This window comes from Talpa europaea (genome assembly GCF_964194135.1).
Source record: "Talpa europaea genome assembly, chromosome: 12".
Lineage (NCBI taxonomy): Eukaryota > Metazoa > Chordata > Mammalia > Eulipotyphla > Talpidae > Talpa > Talpa europaea.
Window position 1 is genome coordinate 45445213 of NC_140079.1, and position 27997 is coordinate 45473209.

Consider the following 27997-nt stretch of genomic DNA (forward strand, 5'->3'; position numbering starts at 1 on the left):
CCACAGACGCATGCGCTCAACGCACCTCCCGCCGCCCGCTACTGGATAAACAGGCACATACGTCACCTCTCCCTCGGACCACCATTGGCTAGCTTTCTCCGCGGATCCACCCGTCTCCCCAGAGGGCCTTCCGGTTGCTTGGGTTGGGCGTCCACAGCTTCTCGGGTCTCGCAGGACCTCGATGTGCGCAGGCGCATCCCAACCCACCCCACTACAGTGCGCAGGCGTGCCCCGCCCCTCCAAGGTTCAGTGCGCAGGCGCAATCTAAAAAACACTCGCGGGATGAAGGGTGGTAATCACTTTATTGGGGTTGGCTTCCAGTTTGGGGCCCCGCGGGCCCGCCCGCCCCAAACCCGGGTCATGGGTGGCCCCCGCCACCCTCCTCATCGTCGTCGGCGTCGACATCGAGACCCGGGATGCCGCGGATCTGGCGTTGCAGAGCGCCACCCAGCAGGGGTACGATCTCCTCCTCCTCCTCTGGGGGCGGCGGCGGCGGTGGTGTCACGGCCTCTGGGACCGGCTCTGGGGGTACGGGGGGCTGCACCGGCGCGCCCTCTGCACCCTCCGCGCCCGCTGCCGCATCGACCAGCGCCCTTTCGTCCAGAGTGCCCCCCTCGGCCTCCTCCTGTTCCTTCTCCTCCTCTGGGCTGTCTGTGAAGGGGTTCTCGCCCTGCGGGAGAAGGGGCATAGATACTGAAGGGAGGACCCCACAAGACCAGGGACCTAGTAGGTAGGCGTGAGGCCCGCCTCACCTTCAGGTACCGCTCCAGCTTCTTGCTGATGAGCTTGTTGTTGAGGATGCTGCGAGCCACCATTAATGAGGACTTCTTAGACTGCTCCATCATCAGCTGCGGGTAAGGCAGGCAGAGCTGAAATGGCTGCTCTAGGCAGTGGGAAAGCACCACCCCCCCTCCTCCCTGTCCCACCAGATCAGACCCGCCCTCCCGCACTTGTATACCTTCACCCAGGGCTCAGCAAAGATCACACGGGATTTTGTAGATCTTAAGTGTACCTTGGGTACAAGAGTAGGGCCGTGGCCTGATTTGATCTCTGCTCAAATGCGCCATCCTTCACACCATACTTACTGTAGGTCATCAATTAAAGACATAGGTCTTTACAGCCGAATTGCAGAAAGCTGATTTGCTTACAAAAACTATAATGAAATCAAGAAACCTATTAAAAGCCAAATGTGTAACCCATAAACAAGGATCCAACTGCTCATATGCAGGGAGCTTTTTAGGATCAACAGGAAGAATGTGAAAGCAGGAGTACAAATATCAAACGGAACACACTTAAGGGATAGATGTCCTTTAAACAGAGGATGAAGGAAGACAATTCTACTTGGCTGGTGAGGTCAACAATTTATTTTCCAGAAAGTAATTTATAAAATATATCAAAAGTAAAAATGTGTCTCCGCAATTTCTCCCTGGAATCTATCCTAATTATTAGAAACAAGCATGCAACACTGGTTTGTAGAACTGAAACATAAGTACTTAAATGTTCTGTGAAGAAGTTACATAAATCATAGTCAAAAGAATACCATGCAGACCTTAAAAGGGGGCACCCTCTCTCTACCCTGGCATGTGATGGATTGCACAGAGCATGCCAGAGCCTTTTCATCAGGGACAATTTACACCAAAATGTTTGAGTTCCTCAGTGGTGAGAGCACAGGCAACTCTCACTTTGATCATTATATAGTTAATGCCAAGTATAAAAGCCATAGACAGAAAATGATGAAGCTATTCTTGTTGGAAATGGGTTAAAGCCCACCCTTAGGAATGCTGTTGCGCCCCAGCCAACACATTACTTCCTATTTCAGAAAGCCATCTCACTTGCTGTTTCTACTCCCTTACCCCACTTTCACCTTTTTTCTTTACATTTTCTATACTATTTGGGGAAAATATTAATAGACATCATGCATGCTCAAAGTGAAACAAGTTAAAGATGCATAAGTAGGATACTACTAAAGACCAGTTCCTCTGTCACTCACCAAGACATCCTCCAACTCCTCCCTTTAGGCACACAGGTGGACACAACACTTCCCCCAAGGCACATTTACATTGTTTCCAATTTTTGCTACAGTAACCACCACCAAAATAAACTAAAACATTTCTATGCTGGTGTTAATTCTATTATACCACTTCTCCAAAATGATAGTGCCTGAAAACTGCTAAGTTCGAAGTGGTGCTTCCTCCACCTCTATTAAAACAAAGGTATTTGTTTTGCCTCCCCACTGAATTAGACATCATGCGTTGGGTATTTCTGCTATCCCCCCTCCACCTCCATCCTATGAGGCATATCCATGGGCTCTGGGGTTCCTGGTTTGCTCAGGAACGGTTCCTTAACCTCAAGGTAAACAAACTTCTAAATATTATCTCTTTTCATATTTAAGATTTCTGTGATTTAGTATGTGGTAAGGTAGGGATCCACCTTTCCTTTCATCTTTACCCCACTTATACAAGTTACTTGCCTTTTTCGTTTTTTAAAGATTTATTTTTATTTATTCATGCATATAAGAGCTGAGGTGTAGGCCAGAGGTGTGGGGGGTGAGAGGATTCATCAGAGACAGTGGGGAACAGAACAGGCATAATACACCAACTGAAATACACTGCTAAGGGGAGCAGTGGGCGAGGTAGGAGAGGTCTGCTGTGCCATGTGGGTTAGCTCCCTGGCCAGGGATTGAATTTGTGCTGCAGTGGCTGCTGATAGCGTCACAGTGCTGAGACTTAACCCCTTGTGTCACCAGGAAGGCCCAAGTTACTTGTTATTGATGGTTCAACTACAAGGCACTTTTTCAGATCTTATCTGGGATATTTATGATTGAACCATGAAGCTGTTCTGAAATTCAAAAATTCAGAATCATCAGATAAGGGACTACCTTTGATAAATACTAAGTCCCCAAACATATTGGGATCTCTCACTAGACTATTCATTCTGGTTTCACTGTTAGATTACTGTGCCAATAATACTCTGTTTTTCTGTGTAGCGGCTCTGTATTATTTTACCCCCACCCGTGAAAAAATTTCAGAACTTTAAGTAGGAATAGTATAATGAATTCCTACCCATTGTTCAGCTTCAACAAATTTCAGTTTGTGGATAATGTTTCACCAAAATTGTATCCAATGCTTACTCCAACACCAGCTCATATATTTCAAAGCCAATGCTAGAGTATTTCGTCCACATTTTTTGAAACCATTATTACTCTGAGCTCAGACATAGTTTGCAGCAACATGGTCAAATGCACCAAGCTATATACTGTCACATATAGGACCCATTTTATGGTGCCTCCCTCAGGAAAATGGTGAAGAAACTGAAATCAGCCAGCATGCTAAATATACTTGCTTCTTCTGTGGGAAAATCAAGATGAAGAGACCAACTGTAGAGATCTGGCACTGTGGTTCCTGCATAAAAGCTGGTGGGTGCCCGGACCTACACCACTACTTTTGCTGTACAGAAGACTGAAGGAATTGTAAGTCCAGAAGCTCCACCTGCTATCCTATAATAAATGGGTTGATTTATGCAACAACAAAAAAACTTAACCATCATCAAATTAAAGACTACTAAATCCTTAAGTGTCTCCTAATTCCTTAAAAAACACGGTTTATTCGGGCCTCCCTGGTGGCACACGGGGTTAAGCACTGTACTATGAAGCAATCTGCAGCCTCTTCCCAGCCAGCCAGGGAGCAACCCATACGGTGCAGCAGACCTCTCCTGTTGTGCCCGCTGCTCCTCTCAGCAGTGTGTTTCAGTCAGTCTGCCCGTTCTGTTTCCCCACTCTGTTTCTGGTGAATCCTCTTACCCCCCCGCACCTCTGGCCTGTACCCCTGCTCTTATATGCATAAATAAATCTTTAAAAAACAGAACAAAACACGGCTTACTCATTTGACCTAACATCGCAGTAAGACCTACATATTCCAGATGGTTGCTGTCTTCTTAATTTCTTTTTGCTCAATTTAAAAGCATTAAGGAGGGCCTCCCTGGTGGCCTGAGTTTGATCCCTGGCCAGGGAGCTAACCCATCTATGGCACAGCACCTCTCCTGTCTAAACTGCTGCTCTCCTTAGCATAGTATATTTCAGTGGATCTGCCCCTTCAGCTTCCCATTCGTCTCTGGTGAATCCTCTCACAACCCACACTTCTGGCCTATACCCAGTTCTTCTATAGATAAATATTAAAAAAAAAACCCACAAGGATTAGAAAATTGGCACTGTGTTTATCATGAACTTGAAAAACTACATCTTCCAGTTCTCTTTTTCACATTTATTTTTATTTATTTATGTATATAAGAACTGATATAAAAACTGGGGTGTGTAGGCCAGAGGTACAGGGGATGAGAGGATTCACCAGACAGAATGGGGAGCAGAACAGGCAGATCTACTGAAATACACTCCTGAGGAGAGCAGTGGGTGAGACAGGAGAGGTCTGCTGTACCATGTGGATTAGCTCCCTGGCTGGGGATCATACTCATGCTGCAGTGGCAATAGCTTAATAGGGCTGAGACCTTAACCCCTGTGGCAGGGAGGCCCTGCATCTTCCAGTTCTCCTAAGTCTCCATTATCATTTTTTCTCAGTTGCCTTTTCACAAAGTTACTGGTATACAGACAAGTGACTCAGGCATATACTTGCCTCAAATTTAATACTCTGGAAAATTATAGATCTTCCCAAAGTTCTACACCCAATGACAAACAACCACGTTACCTATACCTGAACCATATTCATCTTGCCTGAAAACACCCTTGAAGTCCTTCAAAAACCAGATTCAAGCCAATTCTCCCATTAAGTCCCGTTAGCAAAAACTTCTGTTCCTTCTGTTATTCTTTTTTTTTTTTTTAAAAAAAGATTTATTTATTTATTTATACAAGCACTGGGTACAGTCAGAAGTGCGGGAGGGTGAGAGAATTCACCAGAGCCAGAGCGCGGAGCAGAATAGGTAGAAGGACCGAGGTACACTGCTGAGGGGAGCAGTGGGTGCAGCAGGAGAGGTCTGTGTGCCATGTAGGACCCTCGCCAGCGGCCAGGGATTGAACCGTCATTGCAGAGGCTGCGGGCAGCTTTGTAGCCCAGCATTCAACCGCAGCGCCACCGGGGAGCCCTCCCTTCTATTATTCTTTAAAATAAAAAAAATATTTATTTATGCATAGAAAAGCTAGGGTGTAGGCCGGGGTGAGGGGAGAGGATTCACCAGAGACAGAGTAGGGAGCAGAATAGACGGATGGACTGAAATAAATACACTGCTGAGGGGACAGCGGGAGAGACAGGAGAGGTCCGCTGCACCATGTGGGTTAGCTTCCTGGCCTGGGATTGAACTTGTGCTGCAGTGGCTTCAGATAGCTTCATAGTGCTGACGCAACCCCTTGTACCACTAAGGGAGGCCCCCCCTTCTTATTCTTTATAGCACACTAGAATTTATTTCTGAACTGTTTACTTGCTAAATAGTTGGAAAGGGCAATCAGTTTAAGGAAAAAGTCCCAAATCAATAAATGTCTTTTTTTTTTTTTTTTTTGGTGGGACACTTGCCTGTGGCCAGGGATCAAATTGGTGATGCAGAGGCTGCGGGCAGCCTCGCAACCCAGCGCTCAACTGCTGCACCACCAGGGGAGGCCCCCAATAAATGTCTTTTACTGTATCTTACAGATGTATCACAGATAAGTCTGAGGAATCAAGTATTTTGCTATTTCTGTAACTGGGCAACTGAAATGTTACTCATTAGCCTGCTTAACTATTCCTTTTTCAGAAATGCAGATACGATCCAAAAATTTCCTGATACCCTTTTTTTAACCATTGTCACTTGCTGAATTTCATGCAAGTTCAATGTTGTTTTCTTTAAGAATTAACTCATCTTTCTTGGCTTGACATAATGAAAAAGCAACTCCTGGCCTCATCTGAACCCTGCAAATGTATTTTTTGCCCAAGAAATTTTTATTTCAACAAGGGACCGAATCTCTTAAATAACAACATTAATGGAGAAATAAGCATACACAGATGTTATTCTGTAATGGAAGCCCAGGGAACAAAACCCTTGTTTGTTCTGTACTGTACATGATGGGTCAAACAGTGTATAGTTACTTTCTAGTTCTCCACCATTTGTCAACCTAAAGCCTCTTCTTTTTCTTTCTAAGGGGACTGAGTTAGACACTGATATGACTGAAGTCCCTCTGCAGGGTGCCTCTGGTGCCCTTCACAATATGCTTGTTCCTTCAAGAGAGATGTCAGATTTTCTGACAGTTGACAGATTGCTAAGAATGGTCTTCATTCTCATAGTAGATGCAAACATATATGAAATTTATTAAGTTCCCTAACTCACTACTGCTCTTTAGATAATTTTCATTATCAGACTTAATCTACAATATAAAACAATAAAATAATTTCATCCAACCCCCTCCTGCCCTGATTTTGACTGGAATTGCACTAACCACCTACGTCAGCATGGGGAGAATGGTTGCTCTGTTATTAATTCTCCCACCTAAGAACATAGTATGTTCGTTCCTCCATTTGTTGAGGTCTTGTTTCATAAAATCTATTATCTAGATATTTCATACATTTTGTGGTTACTGTGAATAGATCTTTCTTCCTGTTTCAAACTGGTTATTATTAATCTGGAGAAAACTACTACTTTTTTTTATGTTATCTTGAATCTTATATCTCCTTATCAAAATCCACTAACTCTAAGAACACCCTGCAGCAATCACTTGTTTTTCCTAAGAAAAATAATCACAACATTTGCATATAGCTTTCAGTTCAATATTTTATACTGATAATGTTGTTAAATTTCTTATTGACTAATCCTTGTATTCCAGAAACACATTTTACTTACAGTGCATTACACATCTGACTCACTACTAGATAATTAATAACTAATCTACAGTTCTATTTTGGTATTGTCCTTACCAGATTTTGGAATTAAGGTTAAAAAGGGTTTTTCCATTTTTTTAAAAAAGGGGGCTTTCCATAAACATAAATTAGTAAACAGACAAGACTTCTGGCATAGCAGCCTCAAAAAATGAAAATTTATTCCCCAGTGAAACTAATGAAAACTATTACAAAAAATAAATCTAAACTCTCTGGAATTAGCCCTAAGGACATACATAGCAAAGGAAGAACATTTGGTGAGGAAAAGCTACTAAAATCCAGTAAGAAGGGGCAGTTGCAATCCTTCTGGCCACCTGTGACTATGCAGGTGCTTCTTTTCACCAACTTTCTCCCTCTGCAGGGCAGCCGCTTCCTGCCTGTCTGTGACCTGTACCATGCCGGGACTTCTCTTCACTGACCTCCCTCAGCAGAGGCAGCTCTCCTCAATCTCCTCAAGGCTACCTGCCTGCAACCATGTAGGCCTCTCTTAACAAACCTGTGCCTTTCAGGGTTTCTCTGCTTTCTCCAGTAGTAAAAAGGAATAAAAGAAAAACAGATGCAAAACCAATAATATCAGGGGCCTCCCTGGTGGTGCAAGGGGTTAAGTCGCAGCACTATAAAGAAGTCCACAGCCACTGCAGCATGACTTTGATCCCTGGCCAGGGAAGTGACCCACATGGTGCAGCAGACCTCGCCTGTCTCACCTGCTGCTCGTGTCAGCAGTGTACTTCACTACTTGTTGTATTTCAACACACTGTACCAGTGTATTTCAATCTACCTGTTCTATTCCCCACTCTGTCTCTGGTGAATCTTCTCACCCCCCACAACTCTGGCCTATATCCCAGTTCTTGTATGCATAAATAAGTAAATCTTAAAAAAAAAAAACACCAAGAATGATTAAACAACCAAATCAAATGGCGGAGAATGATTGGGTAAACAAATTTTAAAAATGAATAAATGGAAAGTAAAAGAATGTGAAAAGATATACAAACATCTACAATAAGAAAGCTGAGCTGGCTATGCTATTATCAGACAAAATGGACAGTAAAACAAAATGTTACCAAGAAGGGACATCTTATAAGCTGCAGTGTGGAAAAAGAAACGTATGAAGGAATGGAATAGAACTGACAGTCCAGAAATAAACCTATGTAGCTATGGTCAACTGACTATTGACAGGGTGCCAAGACAATTCAATGGGGAAAGAATATTCTCTTCAACTTGAGAGCCACATGGAATAGTTGGACCCAATGGAAAAAAGATGGATCCTTGTACCTCACACCACATACAAAAGTTAACTCAGGGGCCTCCCTGGTGGCACAGGGGTTAAAGTCTCAGTGCTATCAAGCTATCACCAGCCAATGGGGCATGAGTTTGATCTTTGGCCGGGGAGCTGACCCACATGGCACAGCAGACCTCTTCTGTCTTGCCCGCTGCTTCCCTCAGCAATGTATTTTGGTAGATGTGCCTATTCTGCTTCCCACTCTGTCTCTGGCGAATCCTCTTACCCCCTGTACCTCTGGCCAAAACCCCAGTTTTTGTATGCATAAATAAGTAAAAATAAATCTTAAAAAAAAAAAAAAATGTTGCAGTCACTTTGGAAACTGTGTTGCAGTTCCTCAACAAGTTAAAGAATATGTACTTTACCCATATATTCCACTCTTAGATACATACCTGAGAGAAATTATAACATGTCTACAATAAAATTTGCACAGGAACATTTTAGGATTAATTTTCAGTTTGCATTTTGCTAGTTACTAGTCATTTCCTCTAGATTTTCCTAAACTTTTAATGCCAAGCACATTCCATCCTCCATAATCTGCTGTTTTCTCCCTACCCCTTATCAGCTCCCAGCCCAAGAATCTTGGCAAGATTCCTATAGCTTCGCTGTTGTAAAAGTCAGCGAACATAATGCTAACCATTCCAGATTCCTCAGAAGCATTTGCCTATCTTTTTTTTTTTTTAAATTTATTTATGCAAACAAGAGCTGGGGTACAGGCCGGGGTGGAGGTGGGGTGTGTGTGTGTGTGTGTGTGTGTGTGTGTGTGTGTTCACCAGAGACAAAGCAGGGAGCAGAACAGGCAGATGGACTGAAATACATTGCTTAGGGGAGCAGCGGGCGAGACAGGAGAGGCCTGCTTCGCCATGTGGGTTTCTCTCTGGCCGGTGGGCGATCGAACTTGTGCTGCAGTGGCTGTGGATTGCTTCATAGTGTTGTGCTTAACCCCTTGCGCCACCAGGGAGGCCTGCATTTGCCAATTTTGAATCTCTTTAAACATCTAAGTCAGACTTCTAACTCCATCCCACTGCTGAAAATGACTGCACTGAGAAAGACCAGAGATGAATTTGAACATGGAAAGATTGAAGGAAGGTTATTTCCTACACTTGAGCCCCTTAGCTAGCTCATTTGCTCATAAATCCTATGAGTCAGCCTCCAAAGTAATGGCAGCCAAATATTTCTCTAGCTCATACCTGGTACTGGACCACTCAGCTCTCTGTACTGCAAAGCCTGTACATGACTGCTAATAGCTACCTACATTCAACCAAAAAACACTCTGGCAGCAGATACACACTGGTCAATTTCTGTCAAACTTGCTCCTTTCCCTATACCACATACTGCCCTTATCCTAGCACCCTATCTACTAGTTACCAAAACTAGAAAAGTTGAGACATCCCAGATTCCTGTGCACACCCTTATGCCAACCTCCAATTCACTTCCCCAAAGTGCTCCTCTATCCATCCCCACCGTGAAGGTACTCTTCTGTCTTAAGACTGCAGCAGCCCCTCATTGTCCTCCACCTCCCTCCTCAGCACCAGGTCTGTAAATCAACACTAATTCTAACCTTGGCAGTCCCCCACTAAGAAATCTCGCTGCCTACAGGATCAAGGCCAGACTCCTCAACCCAGTCCTAAGCCCTGATGAAGCTCTGAAGTCCAACCTCATAACCAGCAACACTTGCCTGGATATTTCTCCATGTTTGGTTTCTGAATGTCTCTGGTCATTGGTCCTTAGGGACATGAAGGTCTCCACATCCTACAGTCTATTGCTCCTTAAGGTTCAGCTCTGACACCACTTTCTCCCAGGTGAGCCCCCATTTCCCATACCTCTTATCTGAAGCTATGCTGACTGCACTGGAACAGAAGTCTACATCTGTCATTTCCATACTCCCTGCAGTCAGTTCTTCAGGGACCGCAAAGTATAACCCCAGAACCTGCCGTAGTCAATCCAAAAGACAGAAGGAAGGAAACTCACCCTGCGGTTCCGGTTGTGATCCATAGTCTTGAGGTGCTTCTGGATGATCCCAAACTGCATGGGAATGAAGAGATCACAGGCTGCACAATGGGCAGCCTCCACCTTTTTCACAAAATGCTCCATGGCGATTTCTGTAGGGGAAAAACAGGTAGTTGTTACTGGTTCTCCGGTGCTTAAGACATATACCAGACCAGTTTCTCACCGTACCCTGTCACTTCCACGTGGGATTGAGGTTGTTCTCTCTGAGCCTCTCTGGGGGAACAGAGGGATATTGTAACCCCATCTTGAGAGGCGAGGACAGCAGGCTGAGTGAGGCCCTTGCCTGGTGTGATAGAGCCTCCTCACCTTGGGTCAGATCCTGATCTCTGTAGATCTGCTGGATCAGGCCATCAAGGTCCTCCACGGTTTTTCGAAGCTCCTCTGTCTTCTTGGTTTTGTTGGTAACATACTCCTGCCAAAGATACCAAGATTCACGTGGGCTTTCCATGTCCTGAGTTGCTAAGAGAGGTGCATATATGCCACTCCAAGGCTCACCTGCAGAAAATCAGCTGTCTGCTTGGGAAGCTTGGTGCCTACGTACTTAAAGTGCTCCTTGTGGAACTTACTGTCCAGGTGGCTGGCCATCTCATCCTCATAGAAGGTCCGATATTTGCAGAGAGAACACACAAACTGTATCCTGCCATAGGAGGGAAATGAAGAACTGAGGTCACGAGGGTATGGGGTGAATAGTGCTGCCGCCTCACCCAACCCAGCTGTGAGCCCTGAACAGGCCTTGCTCACGGGTCTCTGAAGTGTGGTCCCAGCAGGGGGACAGGCTGGGACCAGTGGGGTTGGGAGTAGAAAGGGACAGAAAGTCTGTAGGCTGCAATTACTGCAACGTAGGGGCAGGGAAGCTCTTCCTTCCCACGGCAGGAGGCTGAAGCCTGAGGCAGCATCTGCTGCAACAGGCAAGGAGTCGCTGGAAGGTTGCCGGAGGGCATCTCTACCAAGGCTGGGCAGGAGCTTGTGCACTTGGCCCAGCTGGGGACCGGAAGGAAGGATGCCCTGGCGTGAGCCAGGCAGCCCTGAGGTGCAGAGTGGAGTACGCAGTCCTGAGGCAGGGCCCGAAAAGGTGCTGCATCTTCCTTCTGGGGTCTGGGGAACTGAAAGGCCCAGCCCATCCTCTGCTCAGAATGCTTGGGGGTGGTGTCGGGAGGGATGGGAGGCAAGCAGGCCTGGGCACCTGCTGCCTCATCTTCCTCTTCTGAGAAGAGACCAGTCTGAGCTGGAAAGAGGGCGCCCGCCTGGCCTGCCAGAGGGCAGCCTGGAGTCACCTGGGCGAGGTGCTCTGTCTGGGCCTGGTGTCCACAGCAGAAGCCCGGGGTCTGGGGCCTGGGCTGGAGCAGGCCGCCGTGGCAAGGGGCGGAGGAGGCCAGCCGCCACCGAGGCCTCGGGGCGGGTCCCTACCTCTGCCGGACGTCCTTATCTGGGCCACGGGGTCAGCTTTGTCTGGAGAGCCCAGGGGCCAGGCGCCGGCGAGGCTGAGGAAGGTCCAGCAAGAGCAAGAGTCTGAGGCGGAGGAGGAGGCAAGCGCCAGTGCGGGAGCCCTGAGGGCAGACAGACCCGACCAAGGGGCGTGAAGGGCTCAGCCGCAGACAGGCCCATCCTGACAGGGCAGGCGGGCAGGGCAGAGGGCAGGCCCACGGCTGCCACAGCCCACAGGTGCTGCCATCTCTCCTGGGCACGGCGGCGGCGGCCTCTTGGCAGCTAGTTGGGTTGGCATAGGTGCCTTGGACCTCAAGTCTCTGATGAGCTGGCCCCCTCCCGCAGGGGCATCAGGCCCCCAGTGCACCTCAGGCTTGTGTGCCGAATGACCTAGCGCCGGAGCTTCTGGGCAACGGTGCTGAGCAGTGTCGGATCTCAGATCAAAGACGCTAGCGGTCACCAGGCAGCCGCAGAGGGGCAGGGACGAATCAGCCCTTGGGAGCTGGCCCTGGCGGGAAGCAGGGTCCATGCACGGCCGAGCAGGCGGCGGCTCCCAGGGGAGGCCAGAGGGCGGTGAGGCAGCAGAGCTATGGCCCTGCTCTCCTGGCAGCAGCCCCACAGTGAGGCAGAGGCAAAGGGGTGGAGGGAAGCTGGTTACCTTTCTACCATGCGGTCTCGTTGCCGCTTTTTCTGCTTGTCCTGGCTCTTCTTGCCTGCCTGCAACTTGCGCTTGGTCTGGCAGATCTCATCCTGGGTAGTCAGTGCTCCTGTGGGAATAAAGGGGCACAGTCGTGAGCTTAGTTCCACCAGGTCAAGGTGGTCCTGTTGCCTCTGGCTGGATCACTTTCCATGTACTCCAGAGGATCTATTCTGAGAGCAGCAGTTCAAGCAAGGTCTCTGGTCAGGAGCAGGGCTAGGAACCCTGGGCTGGCAAGGATCAGTTTTGGTCTTATGGCCTAGGCCCTTAAGAAAGGACACGTACTGACCCCACCGCTCTCTAGGACATACTCTGCAGTGGGCTATAGGGAGACTGGAAGGGAAAAGAGGCTATTTTGGTGGGGACACTGGCACAAGTTCAGAGGGGCCAAGCGGCAGGATGCAGGGAGACTAAGGCCTCAGTGCAGCTCTCGGGGTAAAGACTCCAAAGTTCACATGGCCCTGCCCACCCCAAACCAGGCACCGCGGAAATCGTGGACTGAGGCTAGGTTTACTGTTAGGTACTTGCTGGCGCTCATCACTCACATGGGGGGACACGGACTCCCAACAGGGACTGGAGAGGCACTAAGGGAGAGGACACGCAAACCAGAGCCATAACAACTGTACCAAGAATCCTAACTTGGACACCAGTCAGAATATTTGGGACTTTGAGTTACTAAGGGCTGGGATGTGCCAAAGTCGCAAAAGTTGATTTCCCCAACTTCTGCTCCCTGCCCCCACCTATAGACAAACCAATGTATGAGTCAGGGACCATTGCCACCCACAGACTCTGTGTGGGAAGAGGGAAAGAGTAAGAAATGGGCAGAGGAAGAAAAGCTCCCTGTCAGCCCCAGTCCCAGCCCTGGGCCCACACAAAAAGTGTCAAGCTAGCTTAGTATCTGTTACAATCTTGCCTCCAGCAGGACCCCTCCCCACTGTGAAAAAGGCACATGGAAGAGCCAGCTATCACCAGGTCACTGAGAAGACTCACCCTTCTCTGCATCCTCTTTGCCTTCTTCCTTTCCCTCTTCTTTTCCGTCTTCATCTTCTTCCTAAGATGAAGATTCAGACACCCAATATTAAAGTGAACCTGTTTACAATAATTATAATGACAAGGCCCTGCTAGGTGCCAGGCATTGGGCTAGGAGCCTCACACCCTCCCAATAGCCCTTGCACAGAGGGCTCATTCCACCATTTTCCAATAAAGGAAGCAAGCCTCTGGCCTGTAACTTGGGTTCTCTCCCCCAAGACCTCTGCTTGCTTGTGCTGGTCATAGTTGCTTGCAGAGTTGACGCTATACATCAACCGTGTGGCCCTATGGAGAGTCTGCTCTGAGGCACAGGGCCTAATTCAGCCCACCCATCACAAGGCCCCACCTGTAGAGAGAACCAAGACCTGGGTCACTTACTGCTCTGGAGACCTTTTCCATAGTCTCAGTGCCTTCAGGGCCCTCTGCAGCTTCCCCTTCAGTGCCCTCATCTGAAAGGGAAGAGAGGTGAGCTCAGTCTAGGAATCCCACAGGGCAGAGGGTAGGAGCCCAGTGTCCCAGCTCACCATTATCTGAATCACTGTTATCTGAGCAGTCAGTACGGGTTGCTTTGTTGTCTGGCTCGTCAGGACTGCCACACTGCTTTCTCTTCTTCTTCTTGGTCTGGGTCAGAAAGGGGAAGCTGGGTCAGGGTAGGTGGTTCTGAGCCCCTAGCTTTACCCAATTAAGGGCCAGAATGGAAGGTCTTCTCCACTCACCCGGAAGTCAGCCGTGGTCCAGGTCTTCCAGGTCCGCCTCATCTGCTTTATGCCATTGCCAAACCCAAAACCAAAGCGGGAGCTGCCTGGGAAGGCACCCCCACCACGCATGCCCTGGAACATGCCGTACTCGGGGATGATGTTCTGGGAGAAGAGGGAGGGCAGCCGGGAGGCACCAGGCATGCACTGGCCCCGGGCCCCCATGGGGTCTTCCCACATGCGCCCATAGCCGGAGGTCATTGGCCGGCCACTCCGAGCATCCCGGGCCCAGCCTGGGGCCCGAGGGCCGAAGGTGTCACCACCACGTATGCGGAACTGATCACGGTAGGCATCATACTGGCCCTCGTAGGCCATTTCCATCTCAGGGTCAAGCTCGTTGTAGTCATAGCTTGACCGGTACAGGTCTCGCTCATTCAGGACAGCCCTGGAGTCACAGGCCTCGTAGGAATCGTATCTGCAGAGGCAGGTGCCAAACATCAGGGGAGCCCCAGAGCCCACAGCTCTTATTTTGAATCTGTTGCGCCTGCCCTCCCCAAACCTCCCTGTCCTAGGGCAGGAAACCCTCTAACAGCACCAATCCCACCTTGTCAGAGGCTCAATGTTCAGAAATGCCAGTTAAAAGGCATCTCAGAAGCAGAGTTCTAGAAGTGATGACACTGCCCAGCCTATATGTGGCTACACACCTTCTAGGGGACCCTAAGAAGGGCTGACAACTGAGGTAGAGTAGGCCTGTTAGGGGCAGAGACACTCCATAGCCTTTAGCCCATAGCACATGTTTGAAAACATGACTTGTGGTTGTAGTAGCCCTCTTCAGAAACAAAGCTGAGTATCCTAGCATCCTGCAGTAAACACACAAATGCTCATTTGACAGGCTGATAATGTCCATAAGAAATCCTGTTCTGGTCTCATACCTTATACTTGGGATAACCTCCCCAAACCCTCTAAAGTCACTCACCACTCAAAGGAAAAGAGGAGTGTTTCCCAGGAAACTCGCAAGCTTGCCCAGGGACTAGAAGAAAAGTTCTATACATCAACCCTGAGGCATCGGGTGGGAGTGGGGGTGAGTCAAACTCTACACAGCAACTGGGAAAGAGTTCTAATCATGGCTGCAGTCCACCTCATAGGCCCAGACCCCATGTCTCATAGGCAAGGATCCCTTCTTGCCAGAGGTAGTCAGCTGAGAAACACCGGCAGCTGTGAAGCAGCTAGAGTTACCCAACTACCATTTTATTCCTCATTCCTGCTCCCCAGTTCCAGGCTGTGGCCAGGAGGTACACAGGCAGCTAGCACCAAGAGCAACAGGAGTTCAAAGTCCTGCAAAGGTTCCACTTTAAATACTATGACTGCTAGGTATGAGGGCTAGGGATGTGCTTGCAGACCCCCTCACATTTTTGTTTGCCATACAGAGTCCAAGTGCACAAGTCCTCTTGGTACCCTCTGCTCTTCAGTGGCCCTGGAGCCTCACTGGGGTTCACTAGTGCCTGGCCATGCCCATTCTCATACTCTATACTCCCAGGCACGTCTGCTGGAGTCATTAGACCGTTTCACACCATCCTATGCTAGAAACACATGTATCTTCCTCACTGAAGTCTCTTACTAGGGCACAAGAACTCCTAGGCCAGTATAAATTCTGTCAGTCACAAATTGTGATGCTGCAAGCAGGCAGGTAGCTCTGGGTATTAGGCCAGCTCCACCATTTAACCACTGGTGTCTTCAGGAAAGGGATGTGACCTGCCCGTGGGTCACTTTACTTCTGTTAACAACAAAGTCCACAAAAGTTCTCCACAGTAGCAATTCAGAGGCTCAACATTTATCAGGCATCAATGAGTGGCCGAGAAATGTCTACATCTGCCCTGTTCCTTCTGTGGGGACAGCCCAGATCACTATGGTTAGCCCAAAGGTTCATACCACCCTTCACACTCAACCCAATCTTTCCTGTTCTGCCTTCATACTTTGGTAAACTCAAATTACAATGCAGGATGCAGTCTGTCAGAGACTACAAAAGCTGTCTCTAGAGGGCCTCCCCTGGAGGCGCAGCAGTTGAGCGCTGGGCTGCGAAGCTGCCTGCAGCCTCTGTAACGCGGGTTCGATCCCTGGTCGCCGGCGAGGGTCCCACATGGTGCGACAGACCTCTCCTGCCATGCTCGCTGCTCCCCTTAGCAGTGTATTTCGTCAGTCTGCCGCTCTGGCGCTGGTGAATTCTCTCACCCTCCCATGCTTCTGACTGTACCCAGTGCTTGTATAAATTAAAAAAAAAAAAAAAAAAAGGCAAGCTGTCTCTAGAGAGAAATACTCTGCACCTAGAAGAGCCATTTAGAGGGCACAGTGTGCCAGACAGTCCAGGGTGTGGGCTTATTCCTCCCTCTATAAGCTGGGGGAGAAGCTGTGGGGATGGGGGAACACACATGCCAGAAAAAGGAAGTGTGGCAGTCTCTGGGAAACCCGGCAACAGAGTAAGGAGAAAGGAAGCAGAAACAGGAGGCAGTTCAAAGAGGGAGACAGAAGCAGGTGGGAAGTACCCCTGCAGAGCCTCAGCTACTAGGCAGACACCCACTCACCTTTCTCCACCTGAGCCATACATGCCTCCTTGCATCATATCTGTCTCCAGGTGCGGCACCATATCTAAGCGCTGGTTAATTCTGGACAAAACGGAATCGGCACTGGCGCTACCCGCAGCACTGGGGTTTGTATTTGTGTCAGAGCTAGGCATTTCCCAAGAGTTTGAAGTGGCCATACCATACCCATAGTTGGTGGTGTTATCCTGGCCATAGCCATAGCCATAGCCATAGTTCTCGTAGCCTGCAATGAGGGAGACAGAGATGGTGGAAGAAGGGAGAGGAGAGGCCAATAGAGAGACAAAAAGACAAGGAAATCTTCTGTCAAAGAGATAAGCTGGAGAACCTAGTTACTAGGGGCTGGGTGGGCCCAAGTCACTCTGATGAATATGTCATGTTAAGGAACAGCTGGTCCCAGAAACCTTTGAGCCCCCAAAGGCACATTCCCCTCCACTCTGGCAAAGATGGACAGTGGTAAAAACACACCACCAGTTTGATTCTAAGGGACAGGAAAGTAATCATGGGAAGATACTTGCCTCTGTTTGTCCCAGAGTTCCAAGTTCCATAGCCTATAAAAAAACAAAAAGGTAATTACATCTACAATTGCTTATAATACAAAACCAGTTTCTTAAACAAAGACAGTGATTCCCAGCATCTGATTGTTTACAGGTGACTGAAACTCCCCTAATAAGAAGTGGCAAGTCTGAGAGCACCACATACTCATCCAGACCACTCTCTGTCCTGGTGCCAGATTTCTGTGGCTCTAATCACTTGCTATTTAATAAGCCTCCCATTCCTAACACTCTTAGCTAAAAATTTGGTTCCCATACTACTTCCTTAAAGAGCCAGAATTAGGAGAGTACTACATGCCGCCAGCCAATTACTAATCAGGAGAAGAAGAGAGTGGCTTCTGGTGCCTCACATAGGCTCTGTGTTGTACAAGCAAGTTAGCAAAGAGCCCACACCCACTATGAAATTATGTCATTCAAATAACCCAACAAAAGCCATCTACAACAGAAACTGACCACACTAATCCCCCAAATGTCTGCCTTAACAGAGAGGTCCATCTGTTCCTTGCTGGAACATGGAACACATCAGCAAGGGAAAAACAAGACACAACTCTCAGCTTGAAGAAATTGTTGAGAGAATAATCTGGATTACAAACTAGATACTATCTAGATTTTCTCACAGCAGCAGGAAAAAAACTCATTCCTTCAGAACATAAAGCCACTGAGAACTGACAATGTGCAAAGTCAACTGGAAACTGAGTAAAGGGGAGTCCACAAAAACAAGGGATCATCTTCCTAGACTCTAGTGGGACCTGAGAGTCGCTTCCTACTCTGCCCTCTAGACAGACAGACCATGCTCACTTCAAGGCAGGGGACCAGAGTTCACTGAGGGCACATGATGAATGGCAGAATTCAGCTACACGAAACCAAGAGTGCCCACTGTGAGAAGGAATATCAGGGAAGGACCCTGCACTTGGGTTCCTCCTCAATCCCGTGCACAAACAGAACAGGGAGGTGTTTAACAAACTGTGTGCATAAGAGAAGTCAGTTGTTTTTTGGAAGGGCTGGAGAAACCAAAGTAAAGGTTTCTCATTCATTCACTTAACAACTATTACACAAACCTAGGGACCTAGGTTTGCAGCACAGATTGTTTAAAGGAGTCACTACCAAGTAGAGCGCAGCCAGGAACGAGGAACAGGAAATTATACAAGGAAGCAGCAGCAAAGAAGATAAGGCAAGAAGAGAAGCTGGCAGAGTCACACAAGGAATACTGCACACTTAGCTCTGGCATCTAACAAGAGCCTGATCAAATGGTTGTTTGCACCAGGGACACTAGCTATTCAAAAGGAACTAGGAGTGGGAGGCAAAGGCAGATCCATCAAGGCTCTGCTTGTGAGGCTATATTATGCTCCTCCCAGGTTTTAGTTGCCAGGAAACCTGACAGAATGGGTGAAAAATTACTAGGAAGAGAAGCAAGAGTGGGCATTAACTCTGTGAACAGAAGGACAAGCCTGATGGTTGCTATGACAGGGCTCAAGCAAGCACTCCCTGTGTGCTACTTGCTAGGTCTGGAGCAACTCAGAACCCCTGACAGGCTCCCAAGTTGGGTCCCTACAGGGGGAAGCCTATGTCTATTATGGCTTTGGGGACTCTCTGGGACCTGCTCCTTCCAAAAGAATACTTGAGTTCACTTCCATCCTCACAGGAGAGGGAGAAGAAACAAAATAGGGGAGGGAAGGGCACAAGGGACTGTAGTCAGTGGGTGATATGGTGGTGGGAGATTTACAAGGACTGCATCTGAGGGAAAAAAATCAAATACTGTACAAAAGTGAACAATGATTTAAGAAAATTTAAAAGCTTTAAAAAAGAAGGTATCATTTACCACAGTATCATTTATTGAAAACATGAAATACTTAGATGTAAATCAAACAAAATATGTTCAGGATCTGTGTTGAAAACTACAAAATAATGAAAGAAATCAAAGATCTAAATAAAATGGAGTGATATACTGTGTTCATAGACTGGAAGGCAATACTCTTAAAATGTCAATTCTCTTAACATAATGTATAAATTCAAGGCCTTCCCATTCAAAATATCAGCAGGAATTTTTATAGAAATTGACAAACCAATTCTAAAACTTATATACAAATACAAAAGAAGTTAGAATATCCAAATTTATTCTGGAAAAAGGGACATACTCAGAGGACTCATGTTAACTGACTTCAAGACTTATTACCAAAAGTGTGGTCATAGGAACCCCCTTGTAGCCTGCGGGTTAAAGCTCAGTGCTATCACTGCTATGGCCTGAATTTGATCCCTGGCCAGGGAGCTAACCTACACACGGCGCAGCAGACCAATCCTGTCTCACCCACCGCTCCCCTTAGCAGTATATTTTAGTAAATCTGCCTGTTCTGCTCTCCACCCCAGTTCTTCTGTGTGAAAAAAGTGTTGCTTAGATACACAGATCAAGAAACAAAATTAGAGACCACAAACAGACCTACAGATATGTGCAATTGATTTTCAAAAGAGGTAAAAAATAACCTTAACCTACATTGCATACCTTATAGAAATATTAAATCAAAATAGACCACGGAAAAAATGCAAAACTTAAAACTACAAAACAGCTGAAGTGCTAATTAGAAGAAATCTCAGACATAAAGATACAACACCAAGATCACAATCTAGTAAAAAAAGATCGAGGCCCTCCCTGGTCTCAGCACTATGAAGCCTGTTCTGCTCCCCACTCTGTCTCTGGTGAATCCTCTCAACTCCTTCCCCCAACCTCTGGCTTACACCCCAGTTTGTGTATGCATAAATAAATAAAATAAATCATAAAAAAACCCCACACACAAAGAACTTGTGTTCCTCAAAAACACTGACAAGAAACCAAACAGACAAGTCACAGTCTGGGAGAAAATATTGCCAAAGGCACATTGGATAAAATCTTGTACCTGGAATATGTGAACTAGAGGGAAAATAATTCCAAAAAGATGTGTAATTTGGGACTATGCTTGATTAAAAGAGGTAAGGCAGGGGAGGGCAGGATAACAGAAGCCATACAACCAAATTTCTTTATAATCGAGACCTCCTTAATTTTACTTTATTATTTATTTATTCTAAAAGATTTTTATTTATTTATTTATTTATACATACATACATGCATACATGCATACATAATACAAGCACTGGGTACAGTCAGAAGCACGGGAGGGTGAGAGAATTCGCCAGAGCCAGAGTGGGGAGCAGAGCAGGCAGAAGGACCGAAGCACACTGCTGAGGGGAGCAGCAGGTGGCAGGAGAGGTCTGCGTGCCATGCGGGACCCTCCTCCATTGGCCGGGGAGCAGCCAGGGATCAAACCAGTGCTGCAGAGACTGTGAGCAGCTTCGCAACCCAGCGCTCAACCACTGCGCGCCAGCGGGGAGGCCCCCTCCTTAATTTTAAAACAATATCTCCCTGATGCCCTAGAACTAGCTGCTAATGTTCAGGGAGCTTATTTATGTCCATTATTTTTCAGTTGACTCCTGAAGAAATGTTACTATATAGGCCCAGTCTTTCCCCAAACACTGTTAGTAAAACAAATGACCTATCTCAGTAATCAAAACATTTTTCCTTATTAATTCTAAAGAGGATTTCCTCTTAACAGACACCTAAGGTCACAAACCATGAGAAGATCAGCTTTTAGCAGTTCTGAATGCCGAAGCACATTCACAGAACAGTTATATGTTTTATTGGATGGTTTTCTGAATTTAGAGTTAGTCTGTCCACCTTTGAGAAATCTCTGGAAGGTTTTCCCTCAACCTTCAGTGGAGAAGCCCACTGGCTTGAGATGGTCCTAAAAGCCTGTTAGAATCAGACCGGCAGACTCTCTAAGTACTATGCTAGGGGTAGGGTCATGGCTTGGTTTCTGCTCTGAAAAATCCTTTGGATTGTGTGTGATCAGTCTGTGGTCACCGACTACAGGTACTTTACCAAATACTAAAAAGGCAAAGTCCCAATCATTTACAGTCCCAATAATTCCAGCTTGCTCAATAACACAGACCTTTTTCCCACAATTGCCTCAGAGAGAAGCATTAGCTATTCTAGCAGTCTACCACACTGTTTTATACAAGTGTGCATTAAGAAAAGCGAGACAAGGTGACAGCAAAGCTATAGGTAACTTTAAAAAAAAAAAAAGGGCCTCCCCGGTGGTGCAGAGGTTGAGCGCTGGGTTGCGAAGCTGCCTGCAGTCTCTGCAGCGCCAGTTTGATCCCCGGCTGCTCCCCGGCCACCAGAGGAGGGTCCCACATGGCGCGCAGACCTCTCCTGCCACCCGCTGCTCCCCTCAGCAGTGTACTTCGGTCCTTCTGCCTGCTCTGCTCCCCGCTCTGGCTCTGGTGAATTCTCTCACCCTCCCGCGCTTCTGACTCTACCCAGTGCTTGTATGTATAAATAAATAAATAAATAAATCTTTAAAAAAAAAAAAAAAAAAAAAAGACATCAGACTGTTCTACCACTGGAAGGCGGAGTACTCACCCTTTGGTTCCCAAGGGGTCCACACTTACCATAATCACAGGTGGGCTGAGAGCTTGTGTCTGAGTATGTCGACTGCAAAGTGGTTTCAGATCCCTGCACAAAGCCTAAACATATACACAATATGGTTAATTTCCCCAAACAAACTGCATGAGGAAGACCTAAGACTAGTAGAATTTAAGACTTGGTGGAGACTGGCTGGCAGGCCTTCCTCATTGGAAAGTTACCAAAAATTCTAGCTTCTAATATTTTAACTACACCTCCAGACTATATTAACAAATGAAAAGGCAGATTATGTTTAAATTGTGACACCAAACGAGCTGGATAAAAATTTTGTAACACTTTAAATCAGTATCTCATTTTGATAAATGAGTGACTCCTGAGGTTATTCAGTTAAATAAGGAAGATGTTTATAGAAAACCCTCAGAGAGCTGCCTCTACTTCAAACAAGTAAAGGTTAGTTTCGAAGAATAGTAAAACAACGAACACCTCTTGCCTTTTCCCAAATCTCAAACAGAAACTGCTTTGTACTTTTCAGTTTTCTCATAAAAGTTGCGTGCATTACATTTATCTCTTAAAATGACTACTTGAGACCAGCATGCTTATAGGGAATAAATATTTTATATAATACATAATTTTCTATTTTCTCAACTCTCGAACTATTTCTTAAACTAGAACAAATTAGTTACCAGGTAAGGAAAACTCGAAACTATCAGAAACCACTGCTCTTAAATGCTGATTGCAGCAGATTATGATGAATTGTAATATGATGTTTAAAATTACATTTAAAAAATACTTTGATCCCTGCTGGCCAGGGAGCAACCCATGGTGCAGCAGACCTCTCCTGTCTCACCTGCCTGTTCGGTTCCCCACTCTGTCTCTGGTGAATCCTTTTACCCCCCCCCCCACCCCGGGCCAGGGAGCTAACTCACATGGCCCAGCAGACCTCTCCTATCTCGCCCACTGGTCCCCTCAGAAGTGTATTTCAGTCACCACCTCTTCTGCTCCCCACTCTGTCTCTGGTGAATCCTCTTACCACCCCCCTCCCCCAGCCTACACCTCAGTTCTTGTATGCATAAATAAAGTAAATCTTAAAAGAATAATAAATAACAAGTAAAAAATACTTTAACAGCATTGTAAACCAAAAATATTAAAAATACAATTAAAAAAAGATTCACCGGGGCCTCCCCAGTGGCACAGAGGTTTAGCGATGGGTTGCGAAGCTGCCCACAGCCTCTGAAGCACCGGTTCGATCCCTGGCCGCCGGGCGAGGGTCCCACATCGCGCACAGACCTCTCCTGCCGCCCGCTGCACCCCTCAGCATGTACTTTGTCAGCCTGCCTGCTCTGCTCAATTCCCTTACCCTCTTGCACTTCTGACTGTGCTCAGTGCTTGTATAAATAAATAGATAAATCTTTAAAAAAAAAAATTCACCCTTGGCACTGAAATTATGATGGATAACATAAGAGAAAATATTTGCCTATTTCGAATATAAGAGGCAGTATTCGCCTATTTCTTTTTTTAAAAGATTTATTTATTAATTTATACAAGTACTGGGTAGTCAGAAGCGTGGGAGAGTGAGAGATTTCACCAGAGCCAGAGCGGGGAGCAGAACAGGCAGACCAAAGAAATACACTGCAGAGGGGAGCAGCGGGAGCGGCAGGAGAGGTCTGCATGCCATATGGGACCCTTGCCGGAGGCTGGGGATTGAACCGGTGCTGCAGAGGCTGCAGGCAGCTTCGCAGCCCAGCACTCAACGCTGAACCACCAGGGGAGGCCCAGCGTTGCCTATTTCTAATGTGAGCCAACAAATGACCTAAAAGTTAAAGCCAGAGCCTTCAATTACTTATTCATAACAAAAGTATCCCAAATACCTTTCCTCAGGGTAGGCATTCACATATTTGTTAACAGTCTCTGTAGCTCATCTCCTAAGACCAGAGCAACAAAGATGTTAGCAATAGCAGCCACACTGAATAAGTGTTTTCCCCACAGGGTGCTAAGAGGTTTCTCTGCATTATTTCATTTCATCCCCACCACTGCCAACAAAGGGAACAAGGCCAAGATCCCTTACACTACAATTCCAAAGTCCTAAAAGGGTCTGAAAACCAAGTGTTCTCCTCAAATATGGCGCCAATACACACTTGGGGGCAAGACTGAGCCTGTGAGGACAGTACAATCTTTCTTTACCCCACTTGATGCAAAAATGTGTTTACAGGGTACTGCCAGAGATCCCAGGGGAGGTGCTGTGGAATGCTGTTCTTTCAAAGCTAGGGTTCCAAAGCATACCAACCAGCAGCACCGGTCAGTAGTTCCACCCTTATCTTGGTCTCAGAGTAAGGAAATGAAATTTGCAATGATTTACAATTATCCCCAAGGAATACGGAGTACATTCTTTGGACAGTTCACCCATGGGGAAACCTCACACATAAACCTGCCTTCTCTGTTGTTTATTCAATTAGCTTCTAGAAATCTATTTGTTCAGCAATAGGGCCACCAGCAAGATGGTCCCAAACTTTAGGTAACATCATTTGTAGATACTATAGAGGCAATCAGAACTTAACATAATTCAATTCCTGTTGAAAGGAATATATACTGGAACATAGTGTGAAAGCTGGAAATATAGGGGCCCTGGTTCTTCCCTAGGAAAAAAGGAAAGACAATCAATCCATCAAACCTTCAGAGCTTAATGGGAACCGCTGCTCTAGTTCTGCCTTTCCCACAATACCATTTCTCCATTTCTGGAGCAGGACTTTTTTTTTTAAATCCAAAAGGGCAGGTTTATGATATAAAAAGGGAAAGGGAAGAAAAGGACACTTACATAGACCAAGCGGACAGAAAGAGCTGCTCAGAGATAGAAAAATAGGCACCTGCATAGTCACAGGCGGGCAGGAGAGCTGCCTGGAGCAAGACTTTCTTTAGGCAATTATGAACTAATTCTTGTCTGGTTCATAAATCATTCTTCTCTTGGTTTATCAACCTGAGCAGTTTTGGGTAGCAAATTAGCTTTTGGACCTATGAAGCTAAAGGTCAGCCCATTGGTTTATGATAATTATGCATCACAGCACCTTCTTGGTCACCCTATCAAACTCTTTTTTTGCACAAATACACTAAGCTTCTTAGTATTATTCTCTTTATTTTTGGAAAGGAAATTCTTTGAAGGAATGATATACAGTAACAAAAACTAATGGCAATCAGAATTAATTCCAGGTTGTGTGCCTTCAACCTCTGGGTAACCAGTTTCCAAGATGGCTTCCCAACAGTATGGTATCCCTTCCCAAACAAATGGGTAGCCAATGTGATCAGTAAGATACAGCAGAAACTACTGAGTGTGACTTCTGAGGCTTCCACCTTACTCTTCTTGGGTCACTTAATCTGGGAGAAATCAGTCACCAAGCTATGAGGACGCTCCAGCAGACCTGTGGTACACAATAGCCAATATCAACCTGCAAGCTATGTGATGTTCAGTCACCCTGGAGGTTAGATCCTCTAGTCTTGATCAAGCTTTCTGATGACTAACCCCCAGCTAACATCCTATATGTAACCCCATGAGAGATCCCAAGCCAGACCCAACCAGTTATACCAGCTGCGCACTCCCAACACAGAGAAACTGTGTGATAATGGTCCTATGAAAAAGAATGATAGCGTTTTGGGGACCTTCCTAATAGCGCAGGGGTTAAAGACAGCGCTATCAAGCAATCACCAGCCACTGCAGCACAAGTTCCATACCCAGCTGGCTGGCCAGGGAGCAACCCATATGGTGGTGCAGGAGACTTCTGTCACGCCCGCTGCTCCCCTCAGCAGTCTATTTCTGTAGATCTGCCTGTTCTGCTGTCCAGTCTCTGTGGTGAATCCTCTCACCCACTCCCCACATCTCTGTTTATACCCCAGTTCTTATATGCATAAATCTTTTTTTTTTTTTTTTAAAGAAAAGAATGATAGCATTTTGGCCCTTTGTTTGAAGGACTGATTCTGGATTTTTTTTTTTTTAAAGATTTATTTATTTATTTTTACAAGCACTGAGTACAGTCAGAAGCACGGGAGGGTGAGAACAGGCAGAAGGACCGGAGTACACTGCTGAGGGGAGCATCTGGCGGCAGGAGAGGTCTGCGCGCCATGTGCCATGTGGGACCCTCACCTGGAGGCCGGGGATTGAACCGGCGCTGCAGAGGCCATGGGGCAGCTTCGCAACCCAGCCCTCAACCACTGTGCCACCGGGGAGGCCCCTGATTCTGGATTTTTCCGTTCTGTTCTTCATTGCTCCCATCATACTAGATGCTCAATGAATTGCTAGATTGCTCCCTCAATGCTAGAGCTTCTTTTCCCAATTATACAGAGAATAACTGGGTTCAAACATTGGACCAGTTATTCAAAAGTAAAAAATTATCACCATCTTCTTTGCTTGGCAACAATGGCAACTCCTGCTTCAAAGTCTCTATAACTTCTCTTTAAAAGCAAATATAACTTAAACTGCATTTGCTTTTGTGTTCTGCTTTATAAAAAGCAGAGATATAAAGTTACTGTGGTTCTCAGCTGATCAAAATCAAGGAAAAACTAATCATAACCTCATATATCTGGTCACTTCATGCCCATTCAAACCCAGAATTAGAGCCTGTAAGATGTGGAGTTCAAATCAGACTTGGCCATTTACGGACCTCTCTAATTCAATTTCCTTATCCATGTAAATACACGTTCCATTAAGTTACCCCACCACACCAACCATATTCATTTTCTGGTTTTGCTGCAGTCCTGCCCCTAAAAACTATAGAGTTGTCTTCCAGATATTAAAAAGATCTACTTTTCAATTCTAGAGATATCAGCAACAACTGCCTTTTCTCCTTAACGAGGAAAGCTACTGGAAAGGCTAGGGCAAAGCTGGTTAGCCTTAGCATTACTGATGTTTGGGGGTCAAATAATTTTTGTGGTGGGGATCATCTTGTGCATGTAGCATGTTTGGCAGCCATTTCAGGTACTCTGTCAGATGCATTCAGGTCCCATCTCCAGATGACAACCAAAAATATCTGGGGGTAGGGTGGGGCAAAGGGGTGAAGAATGGCCTATGGTTGAGAACCACTGGGCCAAAGGATGGTTGTTTGAAAAACTGAGGTTCCTGTCAAGACTTGGGAACCAGAGGAGTGAGGACTGGCACCACCTTTTTGCCTAAGACAACAAACACAAACGAGCCCTAGAGGCTCAGGTTCCAATCTCAGTCCTTAACATTCCGAGCAGAATACAATTAGGTTACCCAGCAACCACACATGTTCAAGCTTGTTTTAACCATCCAAAGGGGAGATAGTCTATGGCTGAGACCCCTCAATGATTACTGTTAAGGCCAAGCCAGGCAGCTTTTCTGAGTACAACCAGAAATGATTTACAACTGCCAAAAGCATATCACAGGGTCCCCCTTTCTCTGATCTCGTTATCCATCTGGTCCCTTCGCTCAAATCCCACTGGCCTCCCCAGTAGATCTAACAAATCAGGTAGTTCCTGGGAACCCTTGTCATTAAAGGCCTCATTCCACTCAGGTCTCCGCTCAAGTGTGCCCTCCAATCAACACAAATAACAGCGCAAGCCACCATCAGAATAATGACCGCCCCAGAATTCACCCTAAAAGCATCTATTTCCCTAAGGTTCGCCCTTGCCTATAAGCTGCTGGAGAAATTTCTTGTCAGTTTCCTGGGCATCTAACATAATGGAATTAACAGACGTTGAATGAATCAACGGGAAACTCCATTATTCTGCAAAGCTCAAACTCAGACTGAGCACCCAAGGTTCCCCACTCTACTCAATGCCTTCAAAGACTTTCTTCCGGAGGCCTTGGCGCCTCTCCGGGCTGGGGCTGGCAAACGGGCTGCAGTGGAGTGGGGTGGCTGCGCCATTCTGCAGAGAGACTACACTGGGGAGGGTGCGGCATGCGAGAATAGCCGCGTCTGCGGAGGGATCTGAATCGTCCCTTGAGGCCTGTAGCATCTAAGTATGAGGAGGCTAGGCCAGGGAAGCAGATGGAGAGAGCTGAGGGCTCAGGCGACGGGCCGCGGTCCACGGATTCGGGCTTCCGGGGGTCGGGAGCTGAGACTTGAGACTGCAAGCACCGAGACTGGAGGCACCACGGCGTGAGGGGTGCAAGCTGAGGTAACCGGCCCCCGGCGCCATTTTGTGACCGCAAACAGGACAGTGTATCGGCCTCGAGGAGGCGCGGGCGAATCCAGAGCGGTCCCGGCACATCACTGTCTCTCCCTCCCCGAGCCCACCACAGCCAACCCCGCCGGGCCCACCTGTATAGCTCATGGCGGCGGCCAACACTGTAACTGAAGGCTCAGGGAGCTGCTACCGTCCGAAGCCGCGAAAGCCGCGGCTATCCCCTGCCCGGGCCCCTACTACTCACAACCGAGGCCCGCCTCCCGACTGCATTGGCTCGCGCA

At 46.9% G+C, this 27997-nt stretch overlaps 1 protein-coding gene across 1 annotated transcript; it reads right to left on the minus strand.

The window, feature by feature from the left end:
- Positions 1-295: 295 nt before the first annotated feature.
- AKAP8L (A-kinase anchoring protein 8 like) lies at positions 296-27863 on the minus strand (the record flags this gene model as incomplete). Its single annotated transcript, XM_084250004.1, has 15 exons — positions 296-670; positions 753-848; positions 10099-10229; positions 10444-10549; positions 10633-10774; positions 12221-12329; positions 13250-13310; positions 13667-13737; positions 13813-13909; positions 14005-14458; positions 16563-16643; positions 16746-16803; positions 17096-17128; positions 21611-21685; positions 27851-27863. 15 exons carry the CDS (start codon positions 27861-27863, stop codon positions 359-361), a joined length of 1839 nt encoding a protein of 612 aa, XP_084106130.1. The 3' UTR covers positions 296-358.
- Positions 27864-27997: the final 134 nt, after the last annotated feature.